At 37.9% G+C, this 22,576-nt stretch overlaps 1 protein-coding gene across 3 annotated transcripts in view; it reads right to left on the bottom strand.

Annotated features, from left to right (window-relative positions):
- Nucleotides 1–22,576, bottom strand: part of BLNK (B cell linker) — a 97,183-nt gene that overhangs the window by 62,164 nt on the left and 12,443 nt on the right. For all 3 annotated transcript variants that reach the window (XM_035330386.1, XM_035330387.1, XM_035330388.1), the window contains one exon: nt 1,760–1,806. In XM_035330386.1, the coding sequence (XP_035186277.1) occupies nt 1,760–1,806 (47 nt within the window). The remainder of the gene's footprint in view (nt 1–1,759; nt 1,807–22,576) is intronic.

Here is a 22,576-nt window from a genome sequence, read left to right on the forward strand (position 1 = left end):
GAGATGTATTTCTAATCACATCAGCTGTAGAAGATGCCATTTAATTTCATGGGCCCTGGGAAAGTGAAACTTGAGTAAGCTGAGAGTGTTGTGAAACAACTTGTGCATAAACATCTCATACAGTAAGTCTTGGACTATCTACAATGAGGTCACTGAGCTATAATGATGTTGTTTCTTCAAGATGTGTTCAAATTACGGATGTATATCACTGATATACACTCTATATCTTTTTATTTATTTTTTTCCCTCCGCTATCTCTTCCCCCTGGAAAATAAGTATAATACTGACTAGAGGGAAAAAAGACTTTCATTGAATTAGTGGAGGTATTCAGTGCAGGAGTCAGAGAATTATATCTGTGTGTGGATGCACATTGCTCCTGGTACAGTTGTGGGCTCTCCTAGCAGAATGTAGAATAACTTCATGTCTTACTTTGCAAAATATTTATAGCCTTCTAGATTCAAAATCTTTCTTATGAAGAACATTAAGTTCTTAAGAAGAACATAAAGAATATCTTAAGAAGAGAACATCAGGCGTTGCACTAGTGAGAACTAGGATGGGAAAGGGCTAGGGGCACTTCAAAAGAACCAGTTTCTGTGTAATGAAGCCCCAGGAAGAAAATTTTATACCAGGCAGAGAGCTGAAGCTCTGGTTATGCCAGCAGGAAACATAGGATTTTGGTCTTGACTTGTCTGGCAATTGCTGTTTTCTTGTTTACCTGTCCTTGGTGTTCTGGTCTGCTGTGGAGTGCCTGCAGTACTTACAGATTCCAACAGACCTGTTGATCTGTCTCAGGTAGATCAGTGCAGATCTCCAGCTAAAATATGCAAACTGTTTTCATGCTAGAAACACCGGCAATTTTTGTGATAGCAGTTAGTAAGATGTAATAGCAACAGATCTTATAGTGAAATGGTGCTAGGGACCCGACATCCACTCTATGCATTTCAGGATTGTATTACTTTGGACTGGACCTGCTCTGGCCTTTTGTTGATTTGACAGCAGAATTGTTATTACAAAACACTCTTGTTATTCCCATTTACATTTTCAGAAGTCAAAGCCTGAAAGCCCACATCAGTACAAGCTCAGCTCTTGGTCTCAGTTCAGTCGAATGGAATTTAGAGCCAGCTAATATTTGAGAAGGTACTCTGAATGGACAATAGAGACATCAGTGTTTTAGGGTTAGACCCTGATTTTTTTTAACTCCTTGGAGCATTGAGGTATTTGGGTAAGCAATTACTGTTTTGGCACTGGTCAGTAATACATGGCCCTGTATGATGCCCTTCCCAGTCATTTAACTGGCCTGAATTTTACCTCTCAAAAGACTCAATCTTCAGAGCTTTCAATATAACATTTACATCCAGACTTCCAAGTGCTCTGTCAATCTGATCAGTTAAATTGTTAGCTCAGCAGTAGATGAGCCAATTCTGAAAATTTCACTCCATACTCTGTACAAGAGAAGAGCTTACGTATTCCAGAAATAGTTGAACTTGTACTTTCTAACATTAAGATTGTCTCTGATTGTTTTGGGACTATCACCCTTCAGCTGCTGTAGAAAAGACTTTCTTGCCAGCTGATTCAAACAACAGTTCTTGTAAACCATCCAGCATCTTTATCCTGAGCAAGTTCCAGCCCAATCAATTGAAGTCCTTCATGTGAACAAATTTCAGTTCATATTTTTCCTTATTTATAAGCAGAGAAATTGTCAGAGTACAACAGAGCATTAGCTATTTCATGGGGAAACAGATAAGAATGAGAAACTTACGGCTGATGCATTATTTTGAATCGGCTCAGCTCATAATCCGATAAATTCTGAAAAGAGAAAAAACGTTTTGTATTTTAAACAAAGTTATATTTAATTGATACCACTACATGAGGTGAATTACATGACACTTTTAAAAGTGAACTGAGCAAAGATCTAAAAATAGTTTTCAGTTTTGTAGTTACATGGTTGTCTTATCTTGGTTAATGCTTAACTTTTTATTACTCACTCCTTGTAACGTTTCTGGAAAACAGGTAGCACACACTGTATTGTTAAACTGGAATTTAACCGGGCATGTGGCAGTTTAAATTATGCTGGTTAATGAATCATTCAAAAAGTGATAAGCAAGCCGCTTTATATAGTCTCTTTCCAGCTCTACCACAGTTTCTTTTGGGGCTGTTACTGAAATCAGCAGATTAGCACAGCACTGGCTGGCTGGAGGATTAACAATGGCTGGGAGACTATGAAGTCACCCACCTTTCGGTCTGCTCTTGTGCTAGGCTTCTGCATGACTCCTCAACCCATGAAAAACTGCGGATGAAAAATAGAAGCATTTTTTGCGTGTCCCATACAGTGCTATGTAGAGACCCATTTTAGTGCTGAGCAAACTAACTCAGATACAGGAAACAATTTAGTCAAATTATTTCAGTACTTCTTGTAGTTCCAAACGCACCCTACCTCCACATGTAAGTCTAGGCATGGCACTACTGAGGCAGCTGAAGTACTTCTGATGTTCACACCAGTGCACAACTTGCAGCTGAGCTTCTTATGTTGGGCTTTCAAGATAGTCTAGCCAGACCAAAAGTGTAATTGCATGGTTTCAGTCCAGAAACATTGTGCTAATGCTAAGATGCTGTCTATCTCAGCATAGATTTCAACTGTAAACATGTCCTTTTAATAGATGGAATTATAACCCTCCTCGTATACTTTGTGTCAGGAAGAGGAAATCAGTTTTTGTGGATGTTGTTTTTTCCTGAGACTCCCTATGTGCAGCTACAGAGAATGTGAATGATGCTTTCCAGTGACTTCAGTGATACTGAATTCATTGTACTTTGACTGATGTTAGCCCAGCTCTATCTGTTTTTCTGAATAATCTCCAGCCATCAGTTCCATTCCAAACTCTTTTGATTTTTCCCTCACCATCATATCAACATGATAGATGAGTTTGTATTGAGCATACAAAGCAAGACACTGACAACTGTATGAGACAAGGAGATCAAGAGGAAAACATGTAGGTTCTAATAAAAACACATTTCCTCAGTCTGTATTTGAATTCAAGAAAATCTCTGCATTTTGAGTTCTTTGTTATATTTGTTGTGAAAATACACCATTTCAGACACTAGAGAACCCCCTGCATTGAATACTTAGGCTGTAATTATACCATAACAAAAAGCAGCTGCATTTCTACATGTAGTATGTATGGTAATTAGCAGATGATCTAGAAATCACCAACTTCCTGAGGAAATTTAAAGCTATACTGAGCTGACTGATTGACATGCAGACCAACCTGGGAACATTTAGATGTCATCAGCTGATAGTGAGTCACCAAATTGCCTCTGCAAATCAATGACTAGCAATATTAAGTCAATTTCTGCTCATGTTTTTTCACTTTCTAAATAAGAGGAGGAAACTATGTTTTTGTAAGGATTAATTCACTTCCTTTTCTTTGCAAAATAGAATATTTAAGCCTTTACTTGTGTGTATTAAGATGTAATTGCTTGGTGATACTTATGTGTATTAGGAAGTAATTGCTTGGTAATCACAAGATAGCTTGTGCAATTCTTTTTGGCCTTCAGAGACAGTCTTCAATGGAATCCACTTCTTCAGCAGTGCTCTGCTGTAGGTGGTGCTTCCTGCATGTGTATGAGCTCTGTGAATAGGCAGACCAAGAACTTTTAAACTGCTAATAGAGTTTAGTGGGTGATGAAACTATGGACCTGAACTTTCCTTTGCTAGCGAATGTTTTATACAGAGTTTTAGTTCATTTCCATTTTTTTTTTCCTAGTGACAGCTTTCAGTAAGGGTATTAAACTATGAGCCTCCTTCCAGTTTGAGGAAACTGGCATCTATGAGTCCAGCTGAAAGCTGTCTTCTTATTTAGTAAGTTCAATATTTATTTATAACAGAAAATTATACCACTGATTGTTGCTTGGAAGTGCTACTGCATTTTAGCCACAAAATTCTGGTCTTAGGAAAGTGTACAAAAATATCTTGCATACTCAACATTCATGAAATTACATGGTAGTTTCTGGAAGAAGAAAACTAATTTTACTAGGCTTTAACTGTTCATTGCTCATGTTCTTGCTAGTGATATACAGTGTTAAAGATTCATATGAGCATGAATAGAGTTAATACATGTGATAAAGAAGAAGTTAAAGTAGTTTCTTTCCTGGAGGGATTTGAATTACAGAATAGACAATAAGGAAATAAAGTGACAAAAAATAAATAAATTACAGTTTCCTGTTGGAGTGCAGTTTAGAAAGCACATAAATCTATGTTCTTTTCAAACCAGCTATTGATTTCTTGTTTTCTATTGGTTCCTTTGGTTCCTTTATTCATCTGACATCAACTTTCTTAGTAGCTTACTTAGCTCAGTAGCTAAGAGTAAGCAAAACTCTCACCTTGCATATCAAGCCAACCAGCTTTGTTCAGCAGATAGTATCAAAGAAGGGGAGAAATGCTGCCATGGTGCAAATGTCTGAGGTGTGTCTCTCACTCCTTTACTTGCAGAGGCATGTCTTGGATCTGAGCCTATGCTGCTGTAGCTGCTTGCCAACATAGTGAGGAAGCAGAAGCCTTACATCAAAATCAGAGAGGCAAAGCTTCTGTGCAATACAGAACTGCAGAGCCGTAAGTCGGTTTTATGCATTTTTGACTGGGAAAGTGTAAGTGGACTCGTGCGTGTGTACTCTGCAATGTATGCACCGTGACCTGGCATGTCTGAGTTGCTCTATTTCTGTGCATGCGTGTCACAAATGGTCAGCCTGTGTGCATATGGCTGGGTGGAACTGTGCTTTGCAGACTGGGGATGTGTAGGGAATGACTGGTAGGTGGATAAGGAAGGGACAGACAGCATGCAAATAGGGTCTTGTTTGAGGAAGCAGAGTAAATGTGGTTACAAGGTAAAGCGAATGTGGCTTTCAGACGTGATGAAACGTAACACACCGGGTAGCATTCGGGAGCTTTTCCGGCCCAAGCATAGTACAGTCTAAGGTGCACGTGCTCCCTCTAGTTGGTGGAAATAGTAATACCTTCTGTTCCCTAAGGAAGGCTTCAGCCACAAACGCGGCTGTCGAGTCACAGGACCTGACGTGATTTGGCCTCTACTATTGCGTTGGAGGATTTTTACCACGCTTTCACAGTTCCTAGCCGAGATTGTGCTAGGGGACGCAGATCTTTTTGAAGAAGGTTGTTGATGTAGATGACTCTGTGATACAGTCTTTCTAGCTGTATTTTGAAGTTCATAGAGCATCTCTTTCCCCTTCTTTACTTTTCAGCCCCTTCATGTAGGATGTAGGTAAGCACCTGTATAATATGGTTACAGCTGCGGTTTCAAATAAAGTCTTGAACAATCCAGGAGAGCCCTGAAGGATCAGTAGGAGTCTGAATCTTTGATGTGAATTAGAATGAGAGGATTCCATTGACTTTATGAAAAGAACAAAAACAAAACGAATATTGTGTTGCTAGATAAACTGTCAATAATCCGCGCAGTGAAGCTGTATGTAAGGTGACAGTCTTGTTATTACCTTCCCATAATGCTGAGTTACATTCTGTAACATCGCTAGTTCTTAGCATGGATCAGTTTGGAGAACTTTGCTATGAAATGAAATAATTTCTTTGTGTGTATTTATACACATCCATATATTGGAACATGATATGGTTTAATGATTTCCTCCTAATTTTCTTGACTGGGGGAGGGAAGTGGGTGGGAAGGGTGTGAGTAAAGGCCCAGATTTATTTGATGTTAAGCTATTTCATGCTGTTATGGCAAAATAAATGCATAATATTTTATAAAGGCTTTGTATTCAGTATGATGAGCTTCTTTATGTTACGATTTGCTTATAGAATTTCTTCAGAAGAACAGAAAGACCTGCAAGAAGCCATCGTTAGGAGTCTGTTGAACAGCTATATTTTTTTCACTTACGAGAGACAGAAATTTGGAATATAAATAAAAATGATCTGCATTCAGGCAGGCAATGCAAGCTGAAATCTGAGAAGTCATAGAATTGTAATAAGGTAGACTAATGATATCTCCTATTAACTGACATAGATGATGATCTGTAAGTGGCCAGAGGAGACCCTGCATTTCTTAGTAAAAATGTCCTTATGGAATAAGATCTCAGTACTATCCTCTAGAAACACAATCTGACTGTCAGGCTGTCTCAGAGCAAATTGGACAAATGTATAGTGGAAATACTTTGTCTTTTTCCTTTTGTTAGATTGAGGGAAAACTGAAATGCAGGGGAAAGAGCATCATAGAGTCATATAATCATTAAGGTTGGAAAAGACCTCCAAGATCATCCGGTCTAACAGTCCCCATACAGTACATAAGGTGTGGAATACTTAATCTCTGTCCAGAAAGAATGGCATAGTAAAGAAACATTTCTATTGTGATCATAGTAGAAAGACTATTTGAAAAGTATACATTTTGAAGTGTGTAAAACTGACATCTAGTGGCAGCAAAAGCATCTTGTGTGCAAAGGAGCTTTATAGCAACACCAGTTTGCAAAGCAGATTAACAGGTTGTAGCTATGTTTCAGGAAACAGCAATTTCAGTATTTACTCCTCTAGCCTACTTCAAGTGCTATTTGTTGGTGTTGTGGAGGCTTTTGAATGAAATCTGGTGCCTTCTAGTAATATCTTGCTTAAGTGAAGTAAGATGGTGGTGTCTGTTCATCTTGAATGTAGAGACTACTGCTAAAGAAGCATTGTCATCCTGATATATAGTTTCCTTATGAGAGGAAAGGGCTGGAAGGGATGTTAGAATTAAATTATACCCATCCAAAACAACACAAAAAACACCCAAAAAATGAGGAGGAGAGTTAAATCTAGTGTTGCTGAAGGAGACTGTTTGGCAGTTACCAATTTGAGACTTCTTATGAGCAGCAAATTCAGGCTTTGGAGCTGTAGCATTACTGAAAAGTGTAAGCTTCTCTGAGAGGAGAATCAGGAATTCATGGCAAAGACTCAGGCCTCACATGAACTGAGGCAAGATGTAAGCGATGTGAATAAAGAAAGCATAAGGGAATGTGCTTTCTTCATTCCCAGTGAAGATGAAGGAAGTGTTCACTTACTTAAGCACAGACTTCAGCATGTTTCTGAGCCATAGCTGACAACTTCACTTCTCATTCATAATGTTACTCAATTGTTGTTTTATATCTTCTTCTATATTTTGTCTAGCTCTTCATTCAGATTTTAGTGTCCCTGAAGAAAAACTCTTGCTAAAACTCTGTATGATACCTACCTCAATGAAGCTTTAGCTTAACGTTCCCTCTAGTGCTATTGTGTGTATATGTATATACAAATATAATGGATAAATGACTAATAAACAGAAAAAAATAGCAAAATGATGCAAAACTGAAATATTAAGTACTTTAAATTGTATGTAAGGTGCCATCTCTATAGTCAAGGTAAGGATTCTAAACTGGATGTAGAAAAATCTAAAAGCATGATTCGAGTCTGTCTCCCAGATGAAATGAAAGAGATCAGGAAGAGAAGTCTAGGTGAAGATGGACACAAATCTGAAGGAAGAAGGAGAGGAAATGTGCTTTGGTGGAAGCATAATTAGAAATGAGCAAAAATAAGAAAAAATAATAGTAGTTTATTTTTCCAGGATTGGCAGTTTGTAGCAAGAATTATTAAAATGGTGAAGACTTTTGGCTGTAAATCTGTATTTTGCACTATTTTCAGTTCATAATGGCACTTACAAATAACTTGGAGGTTTAAAAATGTTGGTAGCATAATTCTAGTGAAATGTACCACGGTTCATTTGAAACTGCACTGAGCTATGTAAGCTACCTCCATCATTTTGTCTCTGTTACATTCAAAACACAGTGAATCACATTTGTTGAACACAAATGTTGATGTTCTGCAATGAAACTGAAGTCACAGTTATAGAAGTGGTATAAAAAACAGCTGCTGTCATTTCAGAGAGGCGAGCCTACTGCTTTAATGTGAAAACAGAGATGATCAGCAGTTCTGTTGGTCACAGAGCTACTCTGTAAGGATAAGATTAGTTAAATCACGCTGGCCAGAGCTGAGTGATGTGCTCTTATCTATACTGACATGGATAATCCGGCACAGGTGTTTAACAGTGCTGATACACTTCTGACCTTTCAGGTCTGTGTGTGAGACAGAGGCCAGTTACTGTGTGTGGAGTTGCACTGGCTTTGTACTCACTGAGCTTCTCCCTGCTGCTCAGACACTGACACTCTTCCAGTGCAGTGAAAGTATAAGGATAAGTCATGCTAGTAGCACCAGAGTTTTTGATATTCATAATATTTCTAAGATTTCATAGTAGCCACCTCTACATTTTGCAATAATGCCTCCCTGAGTCCATGTGGTGTAGATTACTTTGAGAGAAATAACTTCTGCTAGAGTACCTAAAATATATACATTTAAGGTTAAATGTTTTTATTTTGAAAGTGCTCCAGTGAAAGATTAAACTAGGAGATCCTTAGTTCTCTTGCTATGAGTGGTTGTTTGTACAATTTATTTGCTTATAACCTAGGGTTCCATACCATTCTGTACCCCAGGATGTGCTAACTCACGCTTGGATATCCAAGACTTTCTTGAATGTGTCATAGCCAGTCTCACATCCTGAACGAGTAGTCCCCTCTCTGAAAGCTGGCTGCAGAAATAGCCTCGGTTTGAAACAGATAAAACTTGATCTGCAACATAAATCTTTTCAGTGTGTGCGACTGGAGAGTTTGTTGTTTTTCCTAGTACATAAGTGTCCCCATTAGTCTTATGCTGACCTGAGAGAGATTAGAGGATTCGAAAGTTCTTTTAAAAAAATAAAACCAAATTGTACTGTCTCCCTCACTAACAGTGGTACTCTGTGGGCTTAGCTCTATATTTGCATGTCCTTATTGAAAAGACACTTACTGGAATACAGAAAATAAAACCACTTCCCATATCTGTCTATTAATACGTTGCTAAATGCTTAAGCAAACTAAACTGGGTTCTAGTGTTTGAAAAAGGAAACAAGTCCCCACACAAACTCTTATGACCACTAGAATTTCAGCCTCAGCAAAACCCAGCAGAGCCTGCTGCTTATGTGGACTGCAAGATTAGGAAGTCTGATTTTGTATATATAAAAAGAGAATTTGGAAAAGCCATCTGAAAGTCTTCTAGCAGAACCATTTAGCTTTAAAAATACTGCATCAATTATTATAGATTGTTTTGTAGGACTCCCATCACTTCGTCGATGATTAAGAATGTAGAAAAAATTGCTGAAGTTGAATCAGTTTATTTTAATGCTTTTAATATAAGGTGAAAATCTCAAATGAAGCTTGTCAATGCTACTGCTTCAGTGGTTCCAAAGCATTTTATTTTTACCTTTTTTTTTTTTTTTAACCGATTTTTGACCCAAGATCTCCAAGAAGCAGGATGCACTGTAGAAATGTCCACAGCACAGGGTTCTGCTGGAAGCAGACCTGGCACTTCAGGAACTGACCATGACTCCATGCAAGATGGGAATACACTAAGCTGTTGACTAGTTTTGGACCCACTTTACTAGTGACATTTAAAGGATTTACACTACTAATAATCTTGCCCTTAAAGAGGGCTAAACCACATTGGAGGCCAGCTGCTGGGTGCAGCTGCCTGAGTGCTTTTCCATTAACTGCACACATGTGATTTGAGTCAAGTGGTGTCCTTTTACACAACTGTGGCCCTTGTGAAAACAAGGCTCTACCTTGGCCAAGTGGTTAAGTACAGCTTCCTTCTATGTCATCTTTTGCTGCTTAAACAGTTTGCTTTTGCTACCTGATGTTTCCTTAAGTGAGCTAACTTTTCTGTCATGGCTGGTCTACCAATCTCCTGCTGAGGTGAGACTGTGGTAGCTCTTCCAGGAACCTCTGATGGAGTCTCTGTCCCCTGGATAACCTGAACAAGGTGTTTTTTTTTTTTTTTATTATTATTATTTTTTTATTATTATTATTACCTCATATTTCACTCTTGGGGAGGTGTTTGATAAAACATAGCTGGTGTGGAGCCCTTTTGGTGCTCATTCCCTGATGTTAACAAGCTGCTGCCAAACAGGGAAAGGGAAGCTCCGTGAGGTAGCTGAACAGCCTGGTGGTTTCTGGCTGCCAGAAGGTCTGCTCATGTTCACTCCTTTCTCCCTCAACTTCTGGCTTGGAGGTATGTTGTATGTCTCTCATCTTGTGCTGACTCTGATGCTTTTCTGACCCTTTTGTGACTTGAACCAGCTGCAACTTAACCAAGGGAATTCCCTTGAAAGTTTCTGCCTAGGAAGAGAGGTGAGGGGAAGAGAAGAAATGGTAGTAGGAAGGCTCACCCCTGCCAGCCGGCATCTTCATCTGAGTTTCTGTGAGATTGGACACTGAGGCTGGGTTTTTGGTTACTATAAACCTCCTGGGGAACTTCTCTGGGCACTGTGCTTCCTCTACCCCCACCATGCTGTCACTAGCAGTTATGTGGTGACATAAAGTAACCCTACAAAAAAAAGAGTTGTCCTTCAGGGAAAAAAAAAACACACACACTTGATTTATCCAGATCAGACATCTGGCTAAAACCTCCGTTGTAGTTGAGAGCCACTGTTAGCATAGGTGTGCTTGTGTTGGGGGAACGCACAGGAAAGTTGGATGGGGAAGCACTGCCCCTTTAACTAGTTATGAAACTGCCTTCAATTAATCTATTTCGCTTACTGAGGAAGAAAAGCTAAAATGGTTGTGGTGGTGGCATTCTCAGTATTTGAATATTGACTTAAAGGGATATTGTCTTGACTTGGTGGCAGAGGCTATCTCAGTGGAAGATGCTCTGTGCACTGCATTGAAAAATGAGTTCTCTCTCTTTTCTAAGTACTAAGAGTTTCCATCATGCTCTCATGAGGGAGTCTGAAAATGACAACAGGAAATAGCACAGCAGAGATCAATTCTCAGGTCACTGATAGGTGAGACTGGTACGGACCCTTGTTACTAGGGAAAATTAAGTCATAATCCTATTTAAATGCTGGTATACAGGACAAATAACTGACTGCAGAGACTTCACAGGTCTCTGGGGCTATTGGAGGCAATGGGATCAACCTAGAGAATCTCAGAAACTAGGGGACTTTGGGCCTTCAGCTTGCCCCTGCTGGCCAAGGGCCTGGGAACTGTGCAGAAGTGCTCCCTGCTGACACCGCCTGCAAAAGCAGCTGCCTTCCACTTCCTTGCATCTGGACTGAAATAATAGCTATAACAAGAAGTGCTGGGAAACAGCTGAGCCTGAAATGACTGTACAGAAAGTGTGAGAATCATCTCACCTCTCAGACCAAATGCTATTGCAGAAGAGGTCAGCAATCTTAAAACAGCAACAGCAACCTTGAAAGCAAAACCTATCAATGGGAGTAGTCTAGAAAGATTAAGAAAGATCATGTGCACAATTGTAAGCACATCAAGTTTCTTCCAGGGAACTAGTATTGGTTAATCTTAATGATAAGAAAAAATGCCCTTGATGAATCCAGATTCTGAACAGTGACTTTGTATGTCTCTGGCTTCATTTAAATAATCACAGTGGCTATAGATACCTGGTATAAATAGTCTTTAATTCATACAGTCACAAAAAAAAAAAAAAAAAAAAAAAAAAGTTGTATATATATCTGTAGGCATCTTGAAAAAGGACATGAAATTTTCTTCAGTCATGTTGCCTCAGCCACAGAAGGCAGCATCGCTAAAACGGGTAATCACTGAGTCCATCAGCAAGTCCTTGGTTGCTGCATTTCAATAGCAGATGAAATAACTGTGAAAAGATAGACTTTAAGGTCCTGGGAGTTCCCTGCAAGTATGAGAAGGAAGGAACACTGTATTCAGTAGTGGTAATGTAGGTAAGCAGCAGTATTATCAAGACTTGTATATTGAAGATCCATTTCTAGTATGTAAAACTTATGTACTAGACCTAGGCTGCTAGAAGAGCTCAGCCTTTGTGACTAGTTTGTGTTGAAGAGACCAGCTGTCAATACTGCTTGCAGCCTGCGGCACTGGCTCAGACAGAAAAAGCTATTTCTGCCACTGGAAAAAGTCACACATAGGTGTCTGTCAGTAGCTGTCTTCAGTCAAAGTGTGAACCTCATCTGTGTTGGTGTGCAGCATGGGGAATGTGGATGAAGACTTCTAAAGTGGGGTGGGTGCCAGTTGGAGCACATGGCCAGCATGAAGCAGCCTCCCCTGTTCTTTGTGATGCTGTGCTGAGTGCTGCTGCTTAGTGGGTTATGGACCAGGCAGCTCCAACTGGTTAGAGCCACCTCTTGAAGGGGCAAAGCTAAGGATGAGTAATGTGATATTAACTTATGTTTACATATGAGCTTTGGAAATGTTCTTGGGGTGTGCTTGGATACAAAGTGGTTAAGGGCATTTGATGTAAACGTCCCCTTTATTTTTCCCAGTGTGGAAATTTGAAAGACAGGTTATAAATATAACGCTCCCCCATGCCTCATATCCCTGCTGCCTTTCTGGAATGCTGTTATACTTGTTAGTGTACACATATGGTTTAATTAAAATCTTTTCTGGTCTGATGCAATAAGCAATGTCTTCTGTCAATGCAACATGTCTGATGCTAATGATGCTTCTGGATGATGGATTGTTGTGGGGACAGCTACAAAGGTGAAGAGTAACCCAATTTGAGTGTGTTTTTTTTTGTTTTTTTTTTTTTTATATATATATCATGAGCTAAATAGATAATGCCAGCTAGAAAGAAGCAAAGGAAAAGGTGCTTTGAAAGTTCCTTGTTTTTCTTTATTCTTATGTAGAAATTTAACTGTCTAATGACCCGTTTGTCAGTGATATATATCTATCTAGTACTATTAGTTGTATTTCGTTAGGAAAAAGGAGATCTAGGTTTGGATATGGGACTCATATTAGGTTAAACAAAGTTCCTGAGGTTTGTGTACATATGATTATCTGCAGATTATCAGTACATAAACAATATAGTATCTGTCTCTTCTCTACTTCCATATTGCTGCTTGATCTTCATACATATTTTTATTTACTTGGATTTCATGCTTGGTCTGCATACTTACTGAAGGTCCTGGGGCAGCCAATAAATACCTCATCCTCTTCCCTCTCAACACTATGAATCTTCAAAAATGTTAATATTGGTCTTTTCTCTTTGCTTGATGTTAGTCAATGATAAGGCCATACCCACACCTGAATTTCTCAAAGATTTTAAGTATTCAAATTGTGTAATTCTACTCTTAGTATTTTCTGTGTTAACTTGATAATGTTAGATACTGTCTGGAAATGAACATGAAGCAGACTTAGTAGTTATTGTGGACAAGGTGATGAAAAGTGGATTATAAAAATGATGACAAAAGTCATTGAAATTACTGTTCCACTGTATATAAACGTACATTAATCTCTTTTAAAGAAGAGAAAAAAAAATCTATTTCTACAACCTTTCTAAAACTTGTAATTCAGCCAGCTAGCCAATAGGATAGTATTTACTAGCTACATTTCTTGCAGTGGAAGAAATGCTAGGACATTCATGTAAAACATGTAAAAATTGTTATCAATAACCCATCACGCTGTTAATAATCAAGATCAAATACTTGTAGGAAACACTTTATATAGAAGAGCTGAATAGGGTTTCAGTTCATGAAACATTTGTTTAAGTTTCAGTCAGGTACTGACCATTTGGAGCAGTGTACCTTTAAATGTATTATCAAGCTTGTACAGAGTATGATGTGGGAGTCGAAGGGAGAATAAGCATGTTTTCTTTGAGAAAGTTGAGCTTTGAAAGCCACTGCAAGTTTTGGAATGCTAAAAAGACAAAACAGCTGAGATGCATTAATGGGCAAAGAGCAAGAGAAGAGGTCAAAGCTGTACATGCAAATGTCCTTTCACATCCTCATGGTTTCTGAAGATTCACACGGCTTCAAAAATAAGCTAATTCCAGGAATACAATACATGGATTTGCAACAAGTTCTATAATTATATTCTGTCATTATGATAGTATCTGAAAACTAGTGATGATATTTATGTTAGGACAAAAGAGACTAGTTGTATGTTCATCTTAAATTAGTCTCCCAATACAAGTTTCCTTGTATGTAGGAGTAATTGCTTTGTAAGAAAGTCACAGTTGGTTGACTATTCTCTCCCTTTCTCACCCCCCCCTACTGTTGACAGAAATTTATCTTACAGTGAGTATTTGCATTCTTCCTTATGTGCCAATTAAAATTTTTAAGCAATTTTAGGCCAATTCGTACTGCAGAGTGACTGTCACGTACTATTGTTTACACGCAAGACTAAACTAGAAATTGGATAAAGATGGAGCTCTCATATAAAAACCATATGCTGTGTTCTAAATGATCTGATGGATTTATGAAACTTGAGAGTCAATAATGGACAGTGATCATCTATTATATAGTAGTCAACCTAATGACTGGGCACATACATGTTTAAAATGGGAAAATAACACAAATCTGAGTCTTGATATGACTCTACTAATGAAATATCAAATATTGACAAATCGTGCGTATATACAAGTTAATCCACCGCTGTATTAAAAACTTTACTCTCATATCAATGTGAATCCAGACCTTTTTCAAAGGTCCACAAGAAGAAGAAAAAACACTATTGGATAAAAACATCTCCTTCATATGTGTATGTGAGCATGTTCAGGTGCTCATGTTTGGATGATGAGTGTTGGGATAGTTGCTGACCACCTGATTAATGATTGCACTAATGAGAAGTGTCTGAATTTGGACACCACCGAGCTTGACAAAAGTGTCTCTATTTGGCTTTAGCTGATTAAAATTCATATGCAATATTATGTGAACATGGGCTACTTCAGACTGAAGCTCAACAAAGGCAAAATCATATTTAAGATATTCCTGGCCTATTCCACACTAAATTGTGGAAATCCAGCTATTGTCTGTAAATGCCAGATCATATCCATTTTGTCTGTGCTGCCCAAATAGATATCTTTCCCATCTGGAATCACTGTGGTGCTTTGGATTATGATGAAGACTATAGGAAAACACTGAAAGCATTCAATGGCCTAATTGCTGAGGTTCTCAGTTTCCTTCGTTCCTGAATATATTCATGAGTGTAGTCACAAAAACCTTTCAAGATCCAACAGAAAATGTAACACTGCGCTCTAAGGTTCAAGAATACCTGACTGGACAGGGAAAAGGAAGAAGTGATAACACCATAAATAATGCATGGCACAGGTTTAAAGAAGACTGGAAGTTTATTGGTATAGGACTTTCAGCTAGGGAAGTGTATGTGCTGCCACCAAGTATGACCCAAGGCTTTGGGGACGATACACTCAAGCTTGCAGATTTTATTTGCTTTTCTTCCTATTGCCTCTTTGAAATTCAATGCTGTTTCCACAGTTGCTTTTCAAATACTCTGTGTATCACCTGAGTCAAAAGCATTGAAGTAAGTGGCTGGGTTTTTGATTTTTATTTATTTATTTTGAAAAGCAGTGAATAGCCTCCTTCACTCACAATATAATGCTGACACGTGTAGACACTTCTCTAATCTGCTTTTTTTATACTAGTCAGACAATGTAATGCACAAATCAAGTGTTGCTTTTTCCCCCCTTCATAGGAAACCAGGTGTTTGGGACAAATGTCAACAATATTCCTTGGGTAGTACTGAAGGAATGAAGTAAGTTTTCTGCTAAAAATATCAAATATGCATTTATAATCTAACGTGTATTTTTCCAGAAAGCAATTGGTATAGTTATTTACCGCTGTCTTCTCATACATTCAGGTGGTTAAACACATTGACTGTTTATATTATGCTGATGTTTAGTATACCAGGACTTCTAAGTAAGTGTAATGGGAAGTCAAGTACCTATTCTTTTATCATGGCCATGCCATGAGAAATAAACCTAGGGCTTTTATGAGGCTCTGAGTACTTTTAACAGCTATCAGTCTTACACTTCTCAAGAGCTATGTTGCAATGGCCACAGACAATGACACCTTTTAAAATGTAGATTGCATTGAAGGGGCAAAATAGTTGCACTGATAAACCAAAAAGCCCAACCACATAGGAACTGTGAAGGAAATAGGAAGAAAAACACAGAAACAGAAGCATTCTGCAGCAACCTTTGTGGATGCTTAATAACAGTTTAAAATATCTTTAGTTAGAATTTTGTGCCTATATTTATTTTTTTAGTACAAATTCAAATACTGCATGCAATAGTACCTACAGGCAACCAAGATACAGTTTCTTCTTGTAGGGTGTTGCTGCAATTGCCACGATAATATGAATTTTGCATAGAACTTACTCTTCAGTATTCTAGAGGCCTAAAATAAATGAAATGATTGAAATTCTTATTCCTCTAAGCATCAGTTTTGTGGGTACTGAGAAAATTCTAATTCTTTCCAGCACATCTTTCTGAGCACGAGCATGTGATGTTTTTTTCAACAATGCAAACAGAACTTCAGGCCAGATTCCTGAATACTAAAGTCTGTGCTTATGCACAGAATTGGCACAGGGAAAAGTAACTAGTGAAAAGCCTTTGCATTGTATTAGTGTGTTTATTTGATTTTGGCAAATTCTGTGTGTTGTTAGATATGGAAAGATCGATAAATATTTAAAGTGTCCTCTGAGCCAGTCTAGGAATAGCTTCAAGCTTCTGTTGTTTGTAACAGTATGTTGGTAACTGACAGGCTGTGCAAGACATCTCCTCCTGATGATTTTAAATTAAAGACAGTATTATATCAAAAAATATTGGTTACTATATTTGTAGCAATCCATGGTATTTTTTTTTTCTTCCTAACATCATAGTTATTCAGAGCAGAGGGCATCATGGAAAAGAAAACAGGATGGCTTCATTTTAATAAGGGAAAACTTGGCAGCTTTGTCTTTGTCTGTTTCTTGTTTCTATAAATTTGCATTGCAGACTCTTTAGTTTTTCATTTTAGCTGTGTTAGGTCCTTTAATGCAGCCATAAAAGCCCAGTCAGCATTAACAAAATGTGCTCGGGTTATTATGGGATACATCTAGCTCCTAGGCAAAAAGCGTGCGCATGAGAAATTTACCAGCAGAACGGTGCTGGCATGATCGATCTCCTGTCAGAACCCCATGGATGTCTAGTTGGGAATAACTGTACTTTTGTCTCTAGTTTTGTCTCACTTCACATTAGTAAATTTACAGCAGCAGGCAGTATCCAGACACATTTGGAAGGTATTTCAACTAAAATATACTTCTCTCTGCTCTTCTATCTTCTGGGAAATTAAAGTTGCCTTTTTTTTTTTTTTTTCCTCCCCTCTTTAATTTCTTATAGCAAGATCTTCAATTAGTTCTGCTGTGGTTCATGATGAATAGGAGCTCAAAATATATCTTTTTTGGAAATTCTTTACCTCACTTTGGCGTGAGTATCCCCCATCAGCCCAGGTAGCATGGCAATATTTGGGGCTTTTGCATGCTGGTTTTAGTCTTTACTACAGAAGGAAGTATTTTCCCAGGAACATCTGGAAATTTCTTCTGGGCTAAGAACACTGTGGTCCCTCGTTCCAACAAGACAGTTAAAGCTAAATTAGTGCAAGTGCCTAGGGATCTCCTGGTTTAATTAGATTGAGGTTGCTTCTATGACTATTTCTCAATTTCTTTTCACTTTTATGTTGCTAAAGAACCACAGAGTTATGAGTTTAGTCTGGTCAGTGAAGTCCATATGTGTATAACCTAATGTTCTCACCACTGTTCTTAATTGCATGATTACTAGATATTCAATATTTCTTTTTATTCTTAAAGAAGTACTACCTAGGAAAGCTCTCTAGCCATTATGAAATTATGTTGAAAGAGTAAATTTCCCAATTTATAAACACTTTCCTGGGGATTTTTTTATCAAAAGAATTTGGACAAAAAATAAACGTAAGCTCTTTACAGTTTCCATAACTGTATTGAAGACACATGGGAGATTTCATACAGATATAAGAGCAGCAAAATCAATTGAGCTTAGGCTTTTCCTTCCTGTGGACACCTTGGTGACCTACAGACTTATTTTCATCTTGCTTTCAGTTCTCTTGCTCCTGCAGTTTTTGATGTAACACACCCTTTCACAGAACCAGAACAGGTTGTATTGTTGATAAAAATGGCTTTTACACCTAGCTACTGTGGATGCACTATATGAGTAATAGTTTTTTTTTTTTTTAATTATTTTATCTTTCACTCATTTTGGGTTGATAGGAAACAATATTTACCAAAGGAAATGCTACTGCTAGTTAGTTCAGGTTTTGCTCATTCTGTAAAAACCTGTCTTTTAACTTTTAAATGCCAAGTTTTCCTGCAAAACCTTCATTCCTGAGCTTTATTCCCTACCACTCTCTGCCAGAAGCCTAGAGTACCCATTCTATAACTGGTCTTATCTAAATCTGTATCTTTGGGAAATTCTGAGTGCTTCACATTTCTTAGTAGAAAAACATAAAGTGCAAATTCCTCAAGTGTTTTTGTGAGCCACAATCAGCCAATACTTTCCAACTGCTGTGTCCTGAGTGATAATTTTCATGTAAATTGGCACAAAACTAGACATAACTGCCTAGTAATTGTGCATTGCTGAAGATGCAGCATCAATATGTAATGAAAAATCTGTATAACGATGTGCTGAAGTACTGTTAATAACAAAAGTATGTATTGAGAGAAGACCTGTTGTCTTCTCTGCTCGACTTAATTTGCTGACTTTCTGTGGAATTTGCTCACTGAAAATCAAATTAATTCTTTAATTAATCTTTATGTAACTTACATTGTACATTTGCCTACCGATATTTTTTCAAGATCAGAAACTTGTACAGATAGTAAAGAAAAAAGGAACTTGTCATTTAAATACTGGGTTCCCATGTTCATCTGCTTCTTCAAGAATAAAATAAAGAGTTGGGAATTAAGAATTTATAGCCTTGTACAGGAAACTGTTAATAGGAAAGTAGAGGAGGAACTAAATTGTGACATTTTTAGGGACTCTAGCAGAAGATTTCTGAAATGCTTAGCAGCTGGTATTTAACAATGGGAGAGTGATTATAGTTTCTGGCCAGATTTTTAAAAATGACTAATGATTTCAGACACTAGTGTTATAAAGTTCCAGCTTTGCGTGCATTGTAAAAGCTCCCAGTTTTCAGGAAGGAAGGAGTACAAAAGCACTCAAGCTGAAGATTCTTCAAGTCACAAATCGTCTCTAACGACGATTTCCTAAGATGGCCTCTGAAGGGGTTCATTTATATAACTGAGATATTTGTGTAAAGAAGAAAGAGGAGGAAATTCAAAACTGGAAAAATTGAGACCAGAATTTTTCTGTTCTTAAGCTCAGGGCTTATAAAGTCAGTGTTGGAAACTATGACAAAATAGCTTAATTTCCATAACTTCTCATCCACAAAACTTGAAGGATATCTTTAATAATGTTTAAAATTATCAGGAAACTTTAAGAACAAAGAATTCTGCATCTAAATAGATTCTTTTAATCCATATTTAATGCAATTATGAATAACTTGACATTTAAAATTTGATTGGATTGTTGTGTGCCAGATCATAAAGACTGGAAAGCAGACAAGCACTTCCCATCGTTCTTAGCTACTGCATAAAACAAACACATTTATGCTCAAATCACTTCTGGCAGAAGTATTTGGAATATGACTAGAAATGTGCTTCTGTCACAGAAAAAATTAAGGGGGCAGTCCTGCAATGAATACTTTCGTACCGGCTCAGGATTTTTTACTATAGGATTGCATTGCTAAATCATAGCTTTAGATGGTTTTATTCAATTGCTTTTGAAATATTTGGAAAAGATTAGCAGGAAAATAAATCAAAATGATTGGATAAACTGTTTCTAATCTAGCACTCGTGTAATCTGGTGATAATTATATTTGTTGTCTCTGTGCCTTAGATTGATATTTTCTTTTGAGTGTTTACTAATATTAACTTAATGCATTTTTAAATTAATAAATTGATAGCTAAAGTAATTTGTGTTCTTATGTCAGAGATAGTGTTGCTGAACTTCAGTGTCATAGATCTCAGAAATCATATCTACATTCTGTAACCTATCTACATTGTTATTTTGCTTTCATTTTTGAAGAATAAGGATAGATAAGTATTTTTTGTTGTTAGCTTACAGATGCTTAATGCTTTCTTGAAAGAAGATGAATAAATATTGCTCTTGTACATTACTACTTAACAGGATGCCAGCAGATGCACTAGGCTGTAAAATATCTCCCTTTTAGATGTGGTTTTAAGATCGCTTTAAGGTCACTTTGCTTCATTTTTTATTTTTATTTTTTACAACATTTGACTCCATTCTATGGTATGTTCCTATCAATTTTCTCATCTTTAGATAATGTAAGAACCTGTGAATCTTCTTTTAGAAACTATTTCCTATTTGGTTAGAAACAGCAAGAATCAGAGCTCACCCCCTCCTTACTTGACAGCAAGGATGTCATATAAGCGGTCTAGAAAGCTGGGGCTAACCGTCCCTACACAGGTAGCCCCACTGCTGCCATCTGCAAGATCCGCTAAGGGGCAAAGATTGCACTTCTCTCCTTTTTGCTACATTTTCAGCCGTCCATTTTAATGCTTCCCATCCACTTCCCCTGAGGACAAACTACTTTCAGTTTCTATCTACTCTGAGAAACTTTAATTTTAAACAGCTTTAGTTTAACAGTTTTTTTGAAGCCTGTAAAGCACTTGCTTATAGGGAGAGATGCCAAAATTACTTGTTTTTATACAGAAATGTTCAAGCTCTTAAGGTGCCTGGCTCCTACTAGCTTCTAGACTCATCATCAACCAGGTGAACCCAGAGCCTGTAGAAATACCTGTAAAGGAAGGCGTTTCTGAAAGAACACTTTTCATATCTGAGCCAACTTAGCTGTTTCTGATGGAGAACCTCTATAGCTGAGAAGGATGGCAATGAGGAAAGCCCCTAGGACTGCGAATCAATGAGAAATGGCACCAGGATCCAATTTCCTTTCATGAATACGAGCCTACTCTGAAGAGAAGAAAAGGAGGAGCCTGGCTTGAAGCCAAGCAGAAGTAGAGCACTAGGTGGCTGGAAAGCACCCAAGGGAAGGCTGTGTAAAAGAGGAGATGGGCTCAGCCCTGGCAGAGTGTTGGGAAAATGAGAATGAGAATGGGTAGGTAAATGGGGATAGGAGAAAGAAATGTTAGAGGAATAGAACTTGTGCAGAAGTGCAGTGCACCTAATGCAATTGCATGGCCTAATCATGTTTTGCAGCTGAAAATGCATATTTTTGTAACATCACTTTTCTATGGTGAACGGTTTTTGATTTTTGCTGTGGGGAGCTTGTGTGCATGCTGAAGGCAGAACAAAAAATTGCTAAGGTCATTTCTACTCAGACAAAAAAAACTTGGGAACCCCAAAATGTTAGTATTGAAGTTTTCGGTGTGTTTGTTTAAAAAAGCTTTTTTATAGCTCTCTGAGATGAACAGTACACCATTAAACAACAGTGGCAATAGAATTGTGACATTTAGCTGTCAGGAGAGCATTAATGACCAGTAGCTGCAACATTGTTGTGTTTCTGTGGACCTCACCTATATGAAAGCTTGTTATACTTGCTTGATATGCAGGGAAAACACTGAAATAGTTTCTTGGCATGTTTGCAGCAGCATTAGGTTATAAAAGAGTAATTATCAAGTATCTTGTTTCTGTTGTTTATGTAGGATGCCAGAAAACATTGTTTTCTTCAGGGAGCTCATGGTCCAAACTTTATTTCTAAAACTAAGTATAGAGGGTTGGATGTCAGATCCCATTGAACAGAATCTTATGCTAGTTAGTGCTTTCCTGACAGCTATCCAAGCAGCTAAAATCAAATGTAATCTGTTCTTTCTCCTTCCCCCCTCCCTATACTGCTAACATGTCAAGCCTGGTATTAGGAAATTCTCTCTCAGCTGAAACTGGGGAAGTGGCTTAGGTCTTGTGGGAGCCTGCAGGATTCACGTACCAGCAGAGGAGCTGCAGTTCTGCTTGCTGTGGCAGCAAAAGCAGGTTCAGTTCCTGACCTTTCCTGTCCCCTGCTTCTGCACTGCAGGGAGAGGAGGGAGCATCCGAGTGAGACAATAGTTACTTTTTCCACAAGAGCAGTTCTGGACAAAACTGAATGTCAAAGTATAGCCTCAGTAAGTTCAACCTGGCAAGATCTGGCAGTGTTTTGTACTGGCAGGGAGGCATGAGTCTCCCACAGGAAGATACAGGCTCCCTTCCTTAAGTATTACTCAATCAAACCACTAGTGTATTGGTGAAGAAAATAGCATTGTTTTTCTCCAAGGTACTCGCATTCCAGCAGTGCAATTCAGCACACGTTTTGAAACAGCAAGAAAGAGGAGAAATACATGACAGTTCTTTAGAATCATTGTCTGACCATTGTGCTATGTTTGAGACTCTTTAGAAATTTCTATATACAAACCATATAATAAAATCTTCTTTTTTGAGTTCTGAAGTTCAACTCAAAATTCACTGTTTTTATGTACTTTTCAATCTGTCACTGGAAATTCAAAACTGAATTAAAAAAAAAAAATCAAACAAGCAACCTACTCTGACAGACCAGAAAAGCAGAGTACAGTGCAGCAAAATCAGGAGTTAAAAGGCAAGAAAGAATGTAATATGCTTTGTGCATTGCAGCTGTGGCTAAATGCTGATTTGCACATC

Source organism: Oxyura jamaicensis, chromosome 6 (assembly GCF_011077185.1).
Source record: "Oxyura jamaicensis isolate SHBP4307 breed ruddy duck chromosome 6, BPBGC_Ojam_1.0, whole genome shotgun sequence".
Taxonomy (NCBI): domain Eukaryota; kingdom Metazoa; phylum Chordata; class Aves; order Anseriformes; family Anatidae; genus Oxyura; species Oxyura jamaicensis.